This window comes from Beta vulgaris, chromosome 2 (assembly GCF_026745355.1).
Source record: "Beta vulgaris subsp. vulgaris cultivar EL10 chromosome 2, EL10.2, whole genome shotgun sequence".
NCBI lineage: Eukaryota > Viridiplantae > Streptophyta > Magnoliopsida > Caryophyllales > Amaranthaceae > Beta > Beta vulgaris.
In genome coordinates this window covers 29,293,123-29,313,816 of record NC_079203.1, presented here as the reverse complement: position 1 = coordinate 29,313,816, position 20,694 = coordinate 29,293,123, and the positions used below count along the sequence as shown (strand labels likewise).

Genomic DNA, 20,694 nt, shown 5'->3' with positions numbered 1-20,694 from the left:
ATTTTAGAACATTTGGTGCAAATGTTTTGTCATAATAATGGAAAGATAATCTTGGAAAATTTGATGCAAGGAGTGATGAAGCAATATTCTTAGGATACTCATCACATAGTAAAGCTTATAGAGTTAAATAAAAGAACTATGTGTGTTGAAGAAAGTATTCACATAATCTTTGATGAATCTGACAAATCAATCCAAGCATACAGGTTGATGACTATGAGATTGGGTTGGTACGACCAATGAGAAAAATAGCAGATTCAAATGAAGAAGAAATAAAAGAGGAAAGGAACGAAGAAATGAAAACATATAACAATGATGTTCCTGTTCCTCAAGGTGAAGGAGTGTTCCTGTTCCTCAAGATGAAGGAACTGAGCTACCATACAAGAGGAACAACTGATCAGAGTCCTCATCACTCAAAGAACTCACGAGGAACAACTGTTCCTATAAGAGAGTTTCAACCAAAACCTTGGAGACAACAAAAGTCACATCCATGGAACTCATAATAGTGACATATCCAAAGGTACGCAAACTAGATCTCAGTTAAGGAATTTTTGTGCATTTCATGCGTTCCTATCAATGATGGAACCAGAAATCATGAAGAAGCCTAACTGACTCTGATTGGATCACTGCATGCAAGCTGAATTAAATGAGTTTGAAAGAAACAAGGTATGGCATCTAGTTCCTTCTCTAAACAACAAAAAGTAATTGGCTTAAAATGGGTGTTTAGAAATAAAACTAGATGAATATGGAACCATTGTAAGGAACAAAGCTAGACTTGTAGTAAAAGGTTATAATCAACAAGAAGGAATGACTATGAAGAAACCTTTGCTCCTTGAGCTAGATTAGAAGCCATTAGAATTCTAATTGCATTTGCTGCTTATATGGGATTTAAATTATATCAAATGGATGTTAAGTGTGCATTTCTAAATGGCTATCTAAATGAAGATGTATATGTTGAACAACCCCTGGTTTGAAAACAATAATCTCCCAAACTATGTCTACAAGCTTGAAAGCTCTTTATGGGTTAAACAACGCCTAGATCATGGTATGAGAGATTATCAAAGTTCCTTTTAGAAAACAATTTTAAAAGAGGAAAGGTGATAAAACCTTGTTTCTAAAATCGAAAGGAACTGACATTTTACTTGTTCAAATATATGTTGATGACATCATATTCGGAGCAACAAATGAAACATTATGCAAAGAATTCTCAAATCTCATGAGTAATGAATTTGAAATGAGTATGATGGGTGAGTTAAATTTCTTTCTTGGTTACAAATAAGCAAACTGAAAAAGGAATAATTGTTCACCAACAAAAGTACATAAAGGAACTTTAAAGAAATATGGCCTCGAAAACTCAAAGATAAATCACACTCCTATGGGAACTTCAACTAGATTAGATGAAGACTCCATAGGAACAAGTGTTGATCAAACAAAATATAGAGGAATGATTGGTTCACTTTTGTATCTAACTGCTATCGTCCAGACATAGCTTTCAGTGTTGGTTTGTGTGCTAGATTTCAAACTAATCCCAAGGAATCTAATCTAAGTGCCATGAAGAGAATTCTTAGATGTTTTAAAGGAACAGATGATCTTGGACTCTACTATCCAAGAAGTGACACATTTGAGTAAAAGGATATGTGATGCGATTATGCTGAGACTTGTAAATAGGAAAAGCACCTCAGGTATGGTTACAATTTCTTAGTCATAGTTTAGTTTCTTGGAGACCAAGAAACAAAACACATTGCTTTATCCACTGCCAAGCAGAATATGTAGCTGCTGCTGCATGTCGCTCTCAAATGCTTTGGATAAAGCAACAACTTTGTGACTATGGAATAAACTTTAATTATGTTCCTATTTATTGTGATAATAGTAGGTCCATTAGTATTTAAAAGATCCAGTGCATCATTCAAGAGTTAAGCATATACATATCAGATATCACTTTCCAAAGAAAATGGGAAAAAGGTTTGATTAAACTTGAGTTTTGTCAAACTGAAAATCAATTGCTGATATACTAACTAAGCCTCTATCAAAGAGATAGATATGAAAAATTAAGGCTTGAGTTAGGTTAATAAAATTAAGTAATTGTTCCTATTCCATCCCCATGTTTGAATTGATTTGCTTACTCTATGTGATATTAAGTGATTGTGATTGATTGCCTAAGACCATTGCAAATTAAGATGTTAAAACATAAACATGGATTCAAAGGAATAAAACAACTCACAAATGTCACATAATACTCCCCTTATTGTTCCTAAGTTAAAGAAACATGCATAATATGAAGAACGTTGATATTTAGCATAAGTTGTTCCTATAGCACAAGTTCCTTAGAGTTTATTTTCTTTCCAAAATTAAAAATCCATAAAAATTTGAAAAGATCCAAAAATCCCAAAAATATAGGAATCAGATTTAATTAAATCATGATTCTCTTTTATCTGTTTTTCGTTTATTTTTTTCCTTTTATTTTTATTTATTTTTTCCGCGTGTAACTCCTCATCTACTGTTACATGCATTATCCTCTTTCTTTCATCCCAAAAACGTGTTCCTTAGTCGCTTCATCTTCACCATGTTTATCTTTTCACACCTCTTCACACACCATAAAATCCCAAATCACTTCACAAAATGGCAAAAACCTCACGCAATTCACCTTTTCCAAACACAAAATCTCCCAAAACCTCAAAAATGGAAAACCCCTCTTCTCCATCCAAAACCCTAGAAAACAAACAAATTCAAGAAACAACCATGGTGGAAGAAGAAAAAAATTAGAATCACCAAGAAGAAGTGTGAGAAGGCAAAAATTGATTGGGGAGGATGATGAAGAAGAATCCCCGGAACAAGCTAAGGGGGAAGAAGAAGTTACCCCTATTCCTTCCGAAGGAACTATTACTTCTTCCTCCAAGAAACGAGTAGAAAGAAGTGAATCAAGGTATGTTTTAGGTTTTTGTGTCGATTTAGAGTGGGCAAAAGAGGTAAAATTCAATGAATTAACCGATATTCTAAAGGAACAAGGTATGGAATACCTGTCTGAATACGCATTTAACAATGCCTTAGTTCCTTTAGCCATGGATGAATTTTGTGCAAATTTCACCAACACTGATGGATTTTGTACTATTGAAGTAAGGGGGAAGAAAATAAAATTTTCTAAAGAAACCTTGGCAAAAATTTGGGAAGTTCCTTGCAAAGGAACTGATGTGTATTTTAAACGGAAAGGAACTGTTTCCTTTCCCAATTTTCCCCAAGATAAGATTGTTGAATCTTTTGGGAACTGCTGGCCAAAAAAAAAAATCAACCATAACCTTCTCTCTCCTATCCACAAAATTTTGTTTAACTTGGTTTGGAGAGCACTTATTCCTCTAATTGAAAAGAGGAATGAAGTGGGTCTCTTGGACATGTGTTACATCTTTTGCCTTGACCACCATATCCAAATAAACTTTCCTTCTCTCTTTATCCAACATCTCACTCATTGCATTGAAAATAGTTGTGTTGTTGGTTATGGAGCTTTAATTACTTCTCTATTTCATCACTTTAAAGTGAAAACAACCGGATGGCCTACTTTGGGAATCAAGCAAGGAAATATTCTCAATGAGAAAATATTGCATGGTGAAGCTCTGATAATGGAAAAGGATCAGGCAAGCCTCGTGGTCCATCTTCGGATTCACATGCATTGAAAACTCGCTCATTGGATGAATTGATGGGAGTGGAGGCAATTGATTTTTGCCTAGGAATTGGAGAAGTAATGACGCCGAAATCCTTGCTTCATAGTGTTCAGCAACAAAGTGAGATTCGTCGTACTTTCAATGATTGGTTGTAATCATTGCACTCGAAGAAATCAGGAAGAATTCCGAATTGTGAATCAGGTATGATCTCTGTTCCTATTTTACAACAATTAGATGAGGTTGCGAATAATGATGATGACATTGTGGACATAGTAGATAAGAATAAGGAACAAGAGGATGAAATTTTGATTGAAAATGAATCTGATCATAAGAATACGAATAAAAAAGAACCTGTGACAATTGAAATGGAAGATATAGAGGAGGAGATTAGCTACTGGAATTCAGCATTAGTATGTTATGTAGTAGAAGCAAACCCTCCGATTCAGGTGATGGAAGGTTTTGTTAGGAGAATATGGCGAAAATTCAAGGTGGATAAGGTTGCAGTAATAAAGAAAGGGGTATTTTTGGGGAGATTCAATGCTATGGATTCTAGGGATTCAGTTTTACAGGGGCATTATTTCTTTGATAATAAACCTGTGATTATGAAACCATGGCATCATGATCTTGATTTTGAGAAGGAAGATATTCAGGTCCTGCCAATCTGGGTTCAAATGAAGCTGGGGTTGAAATATTGGGGAGAGAAAACTCTGAAAGAGTTGAATAAAACTGGATTCTCAGATAATCAGGTAGATGATATGAAGGCATATCAGGAGATGTTGGCAGCTCAAAAAATGATGCATCAGTATCCTAGAGATGAAGAGTTGCGAAATAAAGAGTTGATTGCTGTGAAAGAGTATACAAGAAAACACTCAGCTTATGTCTCTTTCTTGAAGCAAAAGGCAAAGCTTGACTGGGTGAAACATGGGGATGAAAACTCAGCTCTTTTTCACCAGAGTATTAAAGCAAGAAGGATGCAAAATCACATTTACAGCATCTATGACAAGGAAGGGCAGTGGAAAGATAATAGCCAAGATGTATGTGATGCTTTTTTGGAATATTACAAACAACTATTAGGCAGCACAACTAAAACAGTTGAAGTGGCTACTTAAATTATTCAGTGTGGACCTTGCTTAACATAGCAACATAAAGTTACATTAGAGGCTCCATACACAGTTGAAGAGATAAAGAGAGCCCTATTCTCAATTCCAGGTGATAAGGCACCTGGGCCAGATGGATTTGGCACACATTTTTACAGGGATTCATGGGATATAGTAGGAACTGAAGTAACAGAGGCATTAATGGATGTATTGAATAATGGCAAGTTGCTGAAGGAAGTGAATGCTACAACCATCACTTTAATCCCTAAAGTGAAATGTCTAAAAACTGTAGCTGAGTTTATACATATTTCATGCTGTAATACTCTTTATAAATGTATTACAAAGGTCCTTTGTAACGGACTCAGAGATATCCATCCCGAGTTAATACTGGAAAATCAGGGGGGATTCATTCATGGAAGGTAGATTTCCCATAATATAATGGTGATACAGGATTTGGTTAGACATTATGGGAGAAGGAATGTGGCTCCCAGTTGCCTATTGAAGATTGATATACAGAAGGCCTATGACACAGTTAATTGCTCTTTTTTGAAGCAGATGTTGGTGCAGCTGGGATTCCCTAGGAAATTTATTCTCTTGGTAATTGAATGTGTCACTTCTCCTAGGTATTCACTTCCTATAAATGGGGCTATGAAGGATTTTTTCCCTGCTCAAAGAGGGCTGAGGCAAGGAGACCCTATGTCTCCTTTGCTTTTTGTTATCTGTATGGAGTACTTATCAAGAGTGCTTCATAAAATGAGTGAGCTACATCATTTCAAGTTCCATCTAGGTGCAAGGAACTCAAGCTCACTCACATGTGTTTTGCTGACGATTTAATTCTATGCTGCAGAGGAAAGTTTGCATCCATCTATCTTTTAATGGGAGCCTTCAAACTATTCTCACATACTTCAGGGTTGAAGGCAAATGTCAATAAGTCAGCAATGTACACTAGTGGTATGCCAGATACTGAATTGCAGAGAATTATAGATGCATCAGGTTTTACACTCAGTAAGCTGCCTTTCAGGTACCTTGGTGTACCTATCTGTTCTAAGAGAATTTCTGCTGGACAATGTGAGGGGATACTAGAGAAGATGATGGTAAGGATTAAAATGTGGAGCTCAAGGAACCTGTCTTATATGGCTAGAACACAACTGATTAATTCAGTACTCATTAGCATACATACCTACTGGGCACAGGTATATGTTTTGCCACAGAAAGTACTTCAAGATGTGGTTAAAATATGTCGAGCTTTTCTGTGGAGTGGGGATTACTACAGTGGTAAGCCAGGCTATATAGCATGGGAGCAAGTGTGTACAAGTAAGGAAAATGGTGGATTGGGGTTCAGAGATGTGAAGACATGGAACATTGCTAGTATGGGCAAGTATGTGGGCCATTTCTACCAAACAAGATAATGTTTGGATTAAATGGGTGCACTCAGTTTATATTAAAGATGCAGAATAGTGGACATATTCACCTAAGGCTGATGCAAGCTGGTATTGGAAAAAGATATGCCAAGTGAAGAAATTGTTAAAAGCCTGTTACACAAGTGATGAATTGAAAGCTATGTCTAGCTATTCAGTTAAAACAGTATATGAGAAACTCAAGGGCGAGCAAGAGAGAGTGATATGGGGGAAATTTGTCTGGAATAGGTTGAGCATACCTAAACATAGGTTCATTCATTGGCTAGCAGTTCAGGGGAAATTGCAAACTACAGAAAAACTTAAGCACATTGGAGTTAGTGCTAATGATCTGTGTCTGCTATGAGAAGCTACACTGAAATGCACCAGCACTTGTTCTTTAAATGCAAGTTTAGTTCAGAATGTATGCAAGGGATAAAGAATTGGTTGGGGGTGAAGAATAGAACACTGGAGCTTCATCAGCTATGTAGAGGGGTCAGAAGAGGATCAAGGACAAAGTTTCAGAAACAGGTGATTCTAGCAGGGATAGCTGCTGTCATCTACTATGTTTGGAGATCCAGAAATGTTTGCTATTGGAATCATAAAGTAGACACTATTAGTAGTAGCATAAAGAGGATACAGTCTGAAATGAAGCTTAGAATTGCTATTGTACTGCCTAATAAGGTCACTAATAGAGATAATCAATGGTTTATGTCGTTATGACTGATGTATAGTACTTGGTGTGCCTCCTCCTGTTCAAAGAGTCCAACCTAGTTGGTTTCTTTGACTTGAGGTTGGCTAGGTTGTATGGATGATTTGGATGTTTGAATGAAGATCTACTTATTTAGCAAAAAAAAAAAAAAAAAACATTGCATGGTTTGGATCTCTCTGTGCAAGAGGGAGTGTTAACTCGAGGGAGTGTTAACTCAAGGGAGAACTGCTCCCAGTTCCTCTAGTAAGAGGAAACTGCCTAGGGCAGTAGAAGAGGAACTGGCTGAAGTCATTTTGGAGGAACAAGTTCCTTCCCCCACAGAACCAAAGGAACAGAAACCCAAGAGGCGCAAAACAATAGCTAAAAAGCCTACCCCTCCCGTTCCTAAAAGAGTTAGGCAGAGCTGTAGATTGAAAATTGCTCAAACTGCCCCTGTTCCTTCCAACAAGGACTCTCCATTAGTCCTATATGATGCGGAGGAACAGGTACATCACTCTCCTAAGGAACAAACTCCTCCACCCTCACCAAAAATCTTTATTCCCCAAACTATACTCTCTTCCATCTCTCCCTCATCCTTCTCTGTTCCTTCTAGCTTTGAACAGTTAAAGGATGAGATGACTGGTCCTAATCCCTTCTTCACCACCTCTACTGATCTTCCACCACCACCACCTTTTCTTCCTCCCATTTATACCCCCACTTCTCCATCTGTTTGTACTCCAGGAACTGCTGGTCCTTAACAAGAATCCACCACAGTTCCTCCACCAAAACCACCTACTGCCTCTGGTTCTAAGGGAGAGGAACAAGTTCCTTCAGATGATTGTGGATGGGTAAATGAAGTTTGTCTTCCTTCACAACACATGATTAAGTTTTATAATCACCTTCACTGGACTTTAGATGCCAAAACTGATAAGATGCTGGGTTTAATGAAAGTTCTTAGTGATACAGTGATTGATCAACAAAAGAAGATGGAGACAATGGCCCAAGCCATTGAGAGTTTGAAGCAGCGACTTGGTGAGCACCATGGAGAGGTGATGAAGAAGTTGGAGGATGTAGTTGAAGAAGAATTTGTTGAGGAACACCATTGCCCTTCCCATCCTAGTACTTAGTTCTTGTTTGTCTTCAAGGAACAAGACTACTTAGCTTCGTTTTTTTTCTTTCTTTGTCTCTTTTTGTACTTTAAGGAACAAGTGCTATAAATACATGACTTTTGTTTTTTTTTTGTCTTCGTTTATGATTTTTGTGCATAATTTCTTACTTCGAATGGCTAATGTTCTATGATTGATGTTTGAGCTAGTCTAACCTTTGCATATCCTAACTTAACCATGTTTATGGTGCTTGTTCATGGTCTCAAGGTCTTGATCACTATTCATGAAATCACGCAGAGTTTGATCTTTTTTACGATGACAAAGGGGGAAAAAGATTACGGAACAAACGGATAACTAAAATAAAAAATGAAAAAATTTTACATAGTAGTGAAAATAAATGAAAAATCAAAATTAAGCTTCTTAATTTCAAAGGTAAATGAAAAATCAAACTTAAGATACTTAATCCTGTTTTATTTTTCATTTCCTGTTGTATTATTTTGTCTTTTTCATTCGCTTATGTTATTTGTTATTTCCTTAGTTTGTACCTTTGTTGTCATCATCAAAAAGGGCGAACTTATTGAACCCTAGTTTTGATGATGACAAGGGAACAAAGATGCAAACTAAGTAATAGACTAACGAGTTATTTAAGTGAGTGAATTTCAAGATATCATTCAAAAGAACAAAGAGAATACTAAGTCAAGGAAGAAATCAAGTTTGGATTTTGAAGACTAAGTGAAGATGTTTCTCTATTTGATACTGGAGCAGCATTGGAGTAAGAAGAATAAAGCGAGGCTTTTTATTTCTAGTTCCATTGTAAAGGGACGAGTAAAGATGGTAAGGAACTGTGGCAGTTTTTGTTTGAGAATGATAGTTTGTTCCTTGGTAAGGAACAGACGTATTGGCACCAAACTTATGAGTTAAAGGAACTTACAATTAAAAGGAACTAGACTTAGGTTGAAGCATTACAACGGTACATTGATGGCAGTTGAGAAAATTACGCCTAGAATGTAGGTAACCGTTTTATTTAAGGAAAATATGATTTTATGAAAAACCTTTTTAAAGAAAATATTTTATTTTTCAAAAGATAATAAAAATATTTTTCGATTTTTATGGAAGTAATTTAAAGATAATATTTTTATCAAAATGATTTATTTCAGATTTAATAATTAATATGTTTTTTAATTAACCAGATTTTCGAGTAATGCTTAAACTGGTTGCTATAATTGAGGAGCAGTAACTAAAAACACTCCCACGTCTGGGATCATGGGGTGTATGAGGAACGTGTTCCTTGGGGTAAGGAACATCATGGGATAATGATTTTTCACAAATACATGTTTTAATTCCCACGTTCTAAATTACTACCACTATAAATATGAATGTATAATTAAGTCCCAAATTATGTCTGACTATGTGATTTAGTGAGTTTAACTAATTAAAGTGTCAGTGCCTTCATAGGAACAGGATTTGATTCTGCAAGCGGTTCAGTATTCTCTCATAATAGCCATTTGTTCTTTGCGTTCTTACTCTAATTCCACTAAGCTTATTTCGATCAATTGTATTTTGGTTTTTGGGGGTAAGGGGACTTTGAGTGAAGTTCTGCAAGAGAGAAGCTTTGAGTAAAGCAAGTAAGTGAAGTTGAGAGGAACTGCTGTTAAGGGAACAGTTGCTCGGGAACTTGAGTTTAGGTTTATGTATGTATGTATGTATATATATATATATATATATATATATATGTTTACTTTTAACTAATTATTAGGTTTTGGGGAAGGCCGAATCACATGACAAGAAGGGAAAGAAGGCATGTTCACTTGTGGAAGGCCGACGTGATGACGGAGAAGGAAAAGGTTTCTATGACAAAGAATCCGCCTATTATCGATCTACATGTGGTGTGAGGCCTTAGTTCTCCATGCTTTTGGTTACATGAGTGCGCTAGCGATTTAGCCGATGATAATATCATTGAGATTCATTTGTCGGACAAACAATTCCACTACTTTGAGGATTCATGGACCTTAATATCTAATCTTGATATTAAAGAATTCTTATGTGGGATAGAGTTGAATGTTTCCATGATACAAACATTCATGAGGTAGTACTTTAGTATATAAATTAAATATTCATATACATATGCCTTAAGTAGTTTTCAATTCAACTTCCATAATAAGTAAGTTTTCTTTTAATCAATATGATTTCTCAGGTTATTATACAATGAATTGATTGCAAATCTAGTAATGAGCCAATGTTTGGTTGGTTATGTCCAAACATAATACGAGATGACAGTTGCTTAGAAAACAAAACCGAATTGAAAGAGTATCTCGGTATGAGTTTCAAAGCATCTTCTCGTATTGGATATAAGATCATTCTTGTTCCTTATATTGAAAAGTATGCTTCTCAAACTCACTTTAATTTTATTATTCCATAATTAAATTGACCTATTAATTGTTGTACGATTAATAAAATAACTATATTTTATTGTTGTAGGGCTCATTGGACACTACTTGCGATATGTTTGTCAAGTCACGAAGTCTACCACTTTGATTCTTTGCGTCGACAACCACCATGGTCATTACTAATAAAAGCATTGTTAAATAGGTAGCCTAATCGAAACTCAATATATGCGCACTTATTAATATTAATGTACCTCTAATATTATAACAATGTATTGATGTAGTGTGATGAAGGATGTTAGTGCAACAGGACTTCGAGCATCAAAATCTCCTGTTTGGAAATCAGTCGAGGTGACATGACTAATTTTTTTGTCCTTATATAGAAACACTTTACACATACTACACATCTAACATGAATGTCATTGGATGCATCCTTTGGTGAATATTTAGTGTCCTCAACAAGAAGATGGACTTGCATGTGGCTATTACGTCATGAGTTACATGTTCAATATTGTAAACTGTTGCACTAAAGTTGATGATCTTCAAAAGTTTGTAACTTATTAGTATATGTTTTAGTTAGGCCTATTTTTGCCTTTTAGCTTCCAAATCGTATTTATATTCATTTAACCCCAAATTCATTTTGAACATGATAATATGAGGCATAATGTAACTATTGTGTAGATTTTTAGGTTTGCAATTGTTTTTGTTGCATTTCGGGAACGAAAAGGTCAATTTAGGCCTAGTTTTCTTTTTCGCTCCCAAATCGTACTTATCCAGTCATTTAACCCCAAATTCTCTTTGAACATGCATATATGAGGTATAATGTAACTATTGTGTAGAGTTATAGACTTGCATTTGTTGTTTTTTGCATTTCGGGAACGAAAAAGTCAATTTAGGCCTATTTTTGCCTTTTCGCGCCTAAATCATACTTATCGAGTCATTTAACCCCAAATTCTCTTTTAACATGGTTATATGAGGTATAATGTAACTATTGTGTAGATTCTTAGGCTTGCATTTGTTGTTGGTTGTATATCGGGAACATAAAAGTGATTTTAGGCCTATTTATGGCTTTTCACGTCCAATTCCTATTTCTCGAGTCATTTAACTCCATTTTCTTTCTGAATATGATAAAATGAGATATAATATAATTAGTGTGTAGAGTTTTACGCTTACATTTGTTTTTGATTGAATTTCGGGAAGGTATATGTCATTTTTAGAACTACTAACTATGATAAATGATTGAATTCTTATATTATGTGTTTATTCCTTGGATGTTTTACAAGGTTTATATGAATAATACACCAAGTTTGAGGGCCTTCACCAAAGAAGAAATAGATGAAGTTCGGGATAAGTTTGTGCCCACATTGCCGATGATTGCTTATGATACGTTTTAGCCCAAATCCACTAGTTTGTAGCACTTCTATGTACACTTTTTACATTATTAAATATATATTTAAAGTTAATTATTACGTTCAAAAACTTGTCATATATTATTGCAATTTTATCGGATTTTTTTTGTGTCGAAGGGAGGTTTTGGGTGGGGGATGGGGGTGGGGGCTGTTGAGTGGAGGGGTTGGCAGAGGGTGGGCTAGGGATGGGGGTGCAGGGGAGTGAATGGGGTGGGCTGGGGTGGGGGCAGGGCAGGGGGAAGTGCAGGGGTGGGCTGGGGTAGGGGGTGCACGGGGTGGGCAGGGTTGCTGGCAGGGGGTGCAGGGAAGTGAAGGGGGTGTGTAGGGGTGGGTCTGGGTGTGGGCAGGGCTGCTGGCTGGGATGGGAAGGGGTGGGCAGGGGGTGGGCTGGCGCCGGCAGGGGGCTGTTGGCAGGGGTGGGCAGGCAGGGTGTGGGGTGTTGGGTGGGCTGCTGGCTGGGGTGGACAGGTTGGGGGAGTGTAGGGTGTGGGGCTGCATCAGATTAATTTATTTTTTTTAAAAAAAAATCTAATACGAAGGGCTGCGGTTTTAATCCTAAAACGCAACCCTTCTTAACTCAAAGGGCTGCGTTTTAGGATTAGAACCGCATCCCTTCACAGTAAGAAGGGCTGCGGTTTATAAAACGCAGCGGTTTTGGTCTAAAAGGGCTGCAGCCTCTTAACTCAAAGGGTTGCGTTTTAGGATTAAAATCGCATCCCTTCACCTCAAGAAGGGCTGCGGTTTATAAAACGCAACCCTTTTGGTCTAAAAGGGCTGCATTTTTGGACTAAAAACCCAGCCCTTCTAGCTACGAAGGGCTGCGTTTGTGTGTAAAACTGTAGCCCTTACTTTATGTTGAAGGGCTGCTAGGGAAAGGGTTGTTGTCCAAAAACGCAGCCCTAAGAGCCTTTTTAACCGCAATCCTTCCTTATTTTTCCACTAGTGAATAATATTGAGAATTTAAACTCAAAACATATGATAAAAGATTTTAATTCCTTCCCCCTTTCAAAACCCCTAGCAAGTTAGCAAGTAAAAAATGAGAATAATTAAAAATTATTGTGAAAATTAGTAAAACCCCAAGCAACACCAGGCATCTTAACTACTACCTTCGTTCTTTTTCTATTATAATAATAGAGTTTTCACGCTTGTCAATGTATAACTTTAACAATTAATATTTTTTGTTACTTTTTTAGTAAGAAATATACAAATTAGATATTTTGAAAGTATAAATCAAACCGAATATAAAAAGATCCCACATGACTATATTTTCCTAACGTACAAATCACAAGAGATAATGAAAGGGTGTTGAGTGAATAGCATAAAATTTTTATTGTTGCAATATAAAAAGAATGTAGAAAGTATAAAGTATTACCCCTATTTTTTTCTATTGTTATACTTTTATTTTTTAGATCGTTACTATTTAATTGTTACATTTTCACTTTATCTATATATGTAACATTACATCATAATTCCTTACTTTTCTACCACATGCGCCCACCATCCTTTTATTAATCCACCATAAATCAACCCACACCACTTCTCTCTTTTTCTATACTTTAATAAGAGGTGATCAAGATTTGCCCGACCCGATTTTGGGTGAGTTTTGGGCACGTTTTTCCGTCCCAGTCCGGCCCGATTTTTTGGGTAAAAATTCGGGCTATGGGCAACCTATATTTGGAAAAATATGCCAAATTTCGGTCTGGCCCGAAATGCCAGCTAGTAGGCCCGACCTAAAATACCAAGTTTTGGCACGCATTTTTTGGCCCGAACCTTGGCCCGGCCCGCGGCTTTGGCCCAAAACGGGTCACTTTTTTCGGCCAAAGTACGGCCCGACCCATGATCACCTTTACTCTAATACAAACCTTTATAAGCACGCAATTTGTGCAACGTCATAAAGAAAATTAAATTAAGTTTGCAAAAAAACTATCTTTGAATTTTGTTTTTTCAAAAAACTGTTATTCAGCTTAAATTTGGTACTTTTTTTTTCTTGTTTTTGGTTTAAATGAAGCATGTAGTTGTCCCTTTTTTATCTTTCTATTTTCGAATGTCCCAATATGTTGTCATATATATTAGAGATGTTGCTAAGTCTCCAAATTAATACTCCCTCTATCCCATAATATAGTGGTTGTTTCTTTTTTACACGATCTCCAAGATAAATATATGACCCATGATATCTTCAATTCTTTATTTACACATGAGAATATTTGATCACAGATTTCAGGAAAAAATGATTCGAATAATCTAACCTTTTGGCCATTCGCTCAAATTAATCCCACCTTTTGATTATTTTTAATAATCCAACCTTTTATTATAATCCGTTGATATTGAACTAGAAAACTTGTAACCTGTTGATGTGATGAAATTTATTTTTTGTTTTCCATTTTCTTCATTTTTGTTTCAAATCTCTCAACCTCACCAAAAAAAATCCCCACCCCCTGCCAAGAACCCCCTCCCACCCCTTGAGACCAGCGCCTCCCCGATCCCACCCCATCCCCCCCCTCCCCACCAAGAACCCAACACGACCTCTTCCTTTTAGTTCACTTTATTTTTGCTTATTTCAGATCTAATCAAATCAGATTAGATCAGATCAGAAAAAATAAGTTCAGATCATATCTGATCGGTTCAGATCATGCTCATATTTAAAAATCATTATTACTATTAAATATCTTTCATTTCATATTAGTAAAAATTATAATAATTGAATATTAATAAAGTACTCATTGAGACGGATCAAACAAGACCCCACATGACTATATTTTTTCTTATATATTGAGAAAAAATCTAAAAGATAAGATCTTGTAAATCAGATCAGATCAGATCAGAAAAAATAAGTTCAGATCAGATAAGTTCAGATAAGAAAATTTCAGGTGAACTAAACATAGCCTTAGTCTTTTTTTCTCTCTCCATCCTAAACATCGATTTTCAGCGAAAACACACACACACAAACCAGAACCCAATATAATAGAAGTAGAAGAGAGAAAATAAAAACAGCAAAAAGGTGAAACTCCCTTGGGCTTTTTCTTCTCTAATTCATCAGTGGAGGCCACCTCCAGAGACGAAACTCTCTCTTCTTGACATCAATTGCAACAACCGCAACCTCCTCCACCGCTGGAAATTTATGTCGCCACCGAAGAGCCGAAGGAAGATGTAAGTGAGGTTGAAGACGACACTTTGATTTCTAAATCTCAGAAGTTGATGGAATTCATCACTTCTTCTCGTAGTAATCCTAATCCTTAAGCTCTTCACGCTCTTGCTTCTCTCTTCGAAACTCAAGATTTTAGTTTTGGGAGTGGTGGTATGGGTGGGGATGTATTTGACTTATCTCCTTTCATTTTCTCTATCCTCCTACCTTCTCCACCTCTTCCATGGCTCCCGTATTGCATTACCCCTGCAATAATTCTTATTGATGATTTGCGATTCAATTTTTTTCTTTTCGGTTTTGAATTTAATTGAGTTTTTAGTCCAATTGAGGTTTTCAATTGAGTGATTTAGGCTTGAAAATACAGATTCTGATGGGACGAAAGATTTTGCGTAGAATCAATTGAAGTTAACTAATTCAGTGCTGCAAGAATGCGATACGAAGGAGAAGGTTAATGAGAAGATTACTTGTAATACTTTGTTGTTTTTTTTTATTGTTGGCGGCGGGGGTGGTCGGGTGTTTTGATGGTGGTAGTTTTGGCAGGGTTGAGTTGGTGGTATTTGTTATAGTTAAGTTATTTAAATTTAAAATGATTTATCAAAATTGAACGAATAAGAACGAGCCACATGTGTGCTTTACCTATTTTACTGGTCATCAACTTGTTTCAACAGGTCACGGCTCAAGATAAGATTATTAAAAAATTATCAAAAGGTGGGATTAATTTGAGCGAACGACTCAAATGTTGGATTATTGGAATCAATTTTTTCAAGATTTTAAAATTTGACTTAAAAAGAGAAAAACAAACAGTATATTATAAAACGGGGGAAAAACAACTTTAAGTGTATTATTATTTTTGTTATCTCTTAAAATTAAGTGTAACAATTAAAAATAAAGGATATACTTCCTCCGTTTTAAAATATAAGACACGCACGATTATCGAGGTTAAACTTTGACCGTTAATTACTCTCAATTTATGTGGATAAAAAAATTAATATTATTATAGTATTTTTAATGACAAATCCAACGGTATAATTTTATAATTTTTATTTATCATATTATGAGAGATATTTATGGTCAAAACAAATTTTCGTAAGATATGAATGTTTTATATTGATTATATTTTGAGACAGAGGGAGTAATAGTTTAGAAGTAATTGTTGTTGGTGAGCAAATTATTCCGAGATAATGACAAGTACACCACCTTTTTGTTGTTCTTTCCATGTGATCTTTCCTTGGAGGATGCGCGACCCATGATCACCTCTACTTTAATAGTAGCCTCTATATGCATGCAATGCGTGCAAAATCATAAAGAAAATTAAATTAATTTTGCAAAAAAAAACTATCTTTGAATTTTTTTTTTCAAAAAAATTGTTATTCAGCTTAAATTTGGTACTTTTTTTCTAAAGCTCAGAAGTTGATGGAATTCATCACTTCTTCTCCTGATAATCCTAATCCTTAAGCTCTTCACGCTCTTCCTTCTCTCCTCAAAACTCAAGAATCCAATTTTTTTTTTTTTAAGGATTGTCGGAGGTGGGCAAGGAAGGTGGTTTTGGGAGTGGTGGTATGGGTGGGGATGTATTTGACTCTATCCTCCTACCTTCTCCACCTCTTCCATGGCTCCCGTATTGCATTATCCCTCTTCTCGCTGTAGTAATTCTTATTGATGATTTGCGATTCAATTTTTCTCTTTTCGGTTTTGGATTTGCTTGAGTTTTTAGTCAAATTGAGGTTTTCAATGGAGTGATTTAGGCTTGAAACAGATTCTGATGGGACGAAGAATTTTGCGTAGAATCAATTGAAGTTAACTGATTCAGTGCTTCAAGAATGCGATACGAGGGAGAAGGTTAATGAGAAGATCACTTGTAATTTGTTGTTTTTGTTACTGTTGGCGGCGGGGGTGGTTGGGTGTTTTGATGGTGGTAGTTTTGGCAGGGGTGAGTTTGTGGCATTTGTTATAGTTAAGTTATTTAAATTTGAAATGGTTTATCAAAAAATGAACGAATAAGAACAAGCTATGTGTGCGCTTTAGCTATTCTACTGGTCATCAACCTGTTTCAACATGTCACGATTCAATATGAGTGGATTGGGTTTAAAGGTAGGATTATTAAAAAAAAAAAAATCAAAAGGTGGGATTAATTTGAGGGACGGCTTAAATGTTGGATTATTAGAATCAATTTTTCCAAGATTTTAAAGTTTGACTTAAAAAGAGAAAAACAAATACTACATTATAAAACGGGGGAGTATCAACTTTAAATGTATTATTATTTTTAGAGTTTTTTGTTAGATACAACCTTTTAAATATAACTTTTTGCGAAAGACAACCTTTTAAAAAAATTTGGGCAACTTTCAGACCTTGATGATTTTTTTTTTGTCAAAAACAACCTTGACCAGAAGTCCGGCATTGACTCACCGAAATACGGTGTTGACTCACCGGACATACCTTCTTCATCCCAAATTCCCTCCATTTCCCTCCTTTTACCCCCCTTTAGTCATCTCACCACCACTCACCTCACAACTCTCCATTTTCAGCTCTTCCTTCCTTAATAGATCGCCGGAATTAGCCCTTGAATCCACCGGAAAAACATAGCCCAAACAAGCCTCAAGGATCCTCTCTCTCTCTCCTCTATTTCGGGTTACTGCCCACAACACCACCACTGCCTGCCACCTTGCAAAGTAATGGGAACCACCTGCAGCACCAGGCCCCACTGCTAACGTCGTTCCCCAGCCACTGACGCACCTATCCGCGACCCTTCCGCAAGCCTCACCTGACCCCCCTCTCGCAACTCATATCTTCTCTCTCGTTGGCACCCACGCACTCTCAAACGATGCAATCTCTCTCTCCTCGAAGTGAGTGCCGAAAAGCACCATCCCTCTTTGTCTTAAACGTTGCACCCCGACCGAAATTCCGGTGGATTCAAGGGCTGATCGCCGGCGATCTATTGAGGAAGGAAGAATTGAAAATGGAGAGTTGTGAGGTGAGTGGTGGTGAGATGATTAAAGGGGGGTAAAAGGAGGGAAAAGGGGGGAATTTGGGATGAAAAAGGTATGTCCGGTGAGTCAACACAGGAATCCGGTGAGTCAATGCCGGATTTCTGGTCAAGGTTGTTTTTGACAAAAAAAATTCATTAAGGTTTCAAGTTGCCAAAAAAAATTTAAAAGATTGTCTTTCGCAAAAAGTTGTATTTAAAAGGTTGTATCTTAAAAAAAAAAAACTCTTATTTTTATTATCTCTTAAATTAAGTGTAACAATTAAAAATAAAGGATATAGTGTTTAGAAGTAATTGTTGTTGGTGAGCAAATTATTCGGAGATAATGACAAGTACACCACCTTTTTGTTGTTCTTTCCATGTGATCTTTCCTTGGAGGATGTGCGAACTCTCCTCTTACACAAACTCACCCAATATGCCTCACCATCACCCAATATCACAACTTGCCTTGCACCATTTCAACTCCTTTCTCCACCATTAACATCCCTTTTACTATCATCATCTCATTACATTCCATATTCATCCCTCTCTCCACCAATATAACTTCAACATTCTGAAGTTGCAGTTAGAAAAACCAAAAACAAAAATTGCCCATTTCTTTTTCAACCAAAAATTTTCTTGGGTACCTTTCGGAAGTCTCTAAATTTACTCTTTCTTTATCTGGGTATTCTGTTTCATTGTTTTAATATCTGGGTGTCTCATTGAAGTTAAAAATAAGAGGTTGTAAGTGCATGTTGAGTGATTGGATGAATTCTATGAAGCAATGAAGATGAAGTCATTAAGCAGGGTTGGACTTGGTTTAAGTGTGGTATTTACTTGTTTATTATTAGCACTAATTGCTGAAATTTACTACTTATTATGGTGGAAAAGAAGAATCTTTAAGAGAGAGATTAAGGATGATTATAATACTAGGAATACATCAAAGGACTATTTTTACATGTTTTGTTGCAAAACACAATCAAACGCTTCAGCATTGAATATTTCCACAGTTATCCCAAATGCCCAAATCCATCAATCATCTGACCAAGATTTCCATTTCCATTCCCAAGATAACAAGGATTATATGGTTAAACCCTTTGAAGAAAATGGTGGTGTTGGTAATGGTAATGGTAATGGGAATGGGATTGATTTCATGACAGGTCCACCAAGGTTTTTATTCACTATTAGAGAGGAAACAAAAGAGGAATTGGAATCAGAAGATGGGAAATCAAGGAAAGGGAAAAGTAGAAGTTTAAATGATTTCCTGAAAAATGTTGAAAATAATAATACTCCATATGTTACACCAATTTCTTCTCCTCAATTTGTGACACCTCCAATAACACCAATGGGTTCATGTCATAGTAGTCAAAGTGGTGGGTACAATCCATTTTTTGAGTGTTCAAGTGATGCTGAATTTAATAAGATTGTGAAATGTTCTCCACCTCCAAAGTTCAAGTTCTTAAGGGATGCTGAGGTTAAATTACAGAGAAAAATTATGTTGATGGAAGAAGCAAAAAAGGAGGCAAATTTGCAAAGAATTGCTGAGGAAAATGGGTCTTTTATTAGAATTATTGTTGCTAAAAACAATGGGAATGATACATCAAATCACCATTACCATTCCCCTCATTGTCGTACAGATGATTCTTCTTCTTCTTCTTCTTCTTCAGCACAGGTACTTCCTTTGGCTTCTTCTCCTTCATCTAACAGAAAATTCAAGAGTTTTTTGATGGTATAATGTATGATGAACTATGTTTTTTTTTTATATAATTTTTTATGTATTTTTTGTATGACAGTATTTCTGAATATTATTTGGGATGTTTGTTATCCCAGTAGTGGTGGTGTTGTGGGAGTGCAGATTTTGGTCAAACTATAATACCCACAAATTTTTTATATTTACTTTGATCCCTTTCTTTTTTTTGACTTCTGTGCATTAGGTGTATTATATTATCTATATAAATCATGACATTTGGGTGAAAAATGGACAGAGAAAATAATGAAGTGGTATGATTGACATCAATATAAGAAATGCCATTTTTTAGGCACGGAAAACATTCTATTGGCATCTTAATTGTTCATATTTAAGATTCAGCCAAACAACTTTCTAATCTCTACACATCTAACTTCGAAGCAGAAATATAACTTATTGACAATGAAATTTCCAGGAAGTTACACTCCTTGCATTCCATCAAACCACCACTCAATATTTCTCACATATTCTCAAGGGCTTATGAATATATGATACAGTTGATGGTGAGACGCAATTAAAATGCATCTCTAACGCAATTAAAGTACTGAGTGTACAAATGGTGAATGATAATTCATTGAACTGTGCACATTTGTTAAATGAACTTATTCACCTTTAAACATGTTTCATTATATATTAATAAAAATTATAATTATTGAATATTGATAATATAAACTTATTGAAACGAATCAAACAAAACTTCATATGACTATTTTTGATGGGCGTTTTTGGCAAAAAATTAACGGGAGTAATAGTTGTTAGCGGTTGCAATAGAGGTAGATATTGGGGATAACTGCTAGTTGTCTACTAGTAGCTGTTAGCGATTAGCGATTAAAGTAGGTGTTTATTAGAAGTGTTTGACAAAAATAGATGTTGAGATTGTAAAAGACAATAAATGACATTAATTTAAATATGAAATGAACTACAATTCATATGTTTGTTTAATAGTTAAATCCAATATTTATTTTTTCGACAAAACTTATTCAAAAAGGACTTCTCAAAGTAATACTTCATCCGTTTCTTTTTACTCACTACACTTCTCATTTCACGGATTCCTAGACAATTTTTGGAAAAGAGAGAGGTAGAGAGTAAAAGAAAAGGGACCCATGTGGGAG

The 20,694-nt window shown here is 35.9% G+C and overlaps 1 protein-coding gene across 1 annotated transcript; it reads left to right on the top strand.

The window, feature by feature from the left end:
* Positions 1-18,176: 18,176 nt before the first annotated feature.
* Positions 18,177-19,755, top strand: LOC104887013 (uncharacterized). The gene has a single exon (XM_019247931.2). It carries the CDS (start codon positions 18,620-18,622, stop codon positions 19,568-19,570), a length of 951 nt encoding a protein of 316 aa, XP_019103476.1. The 5' UTR covers positions 18,177-18,619; the 3' UTR covers positions 19,571-19,755.
* Positions 19,756-20,694: the final 939 nt, after the last annotated feature.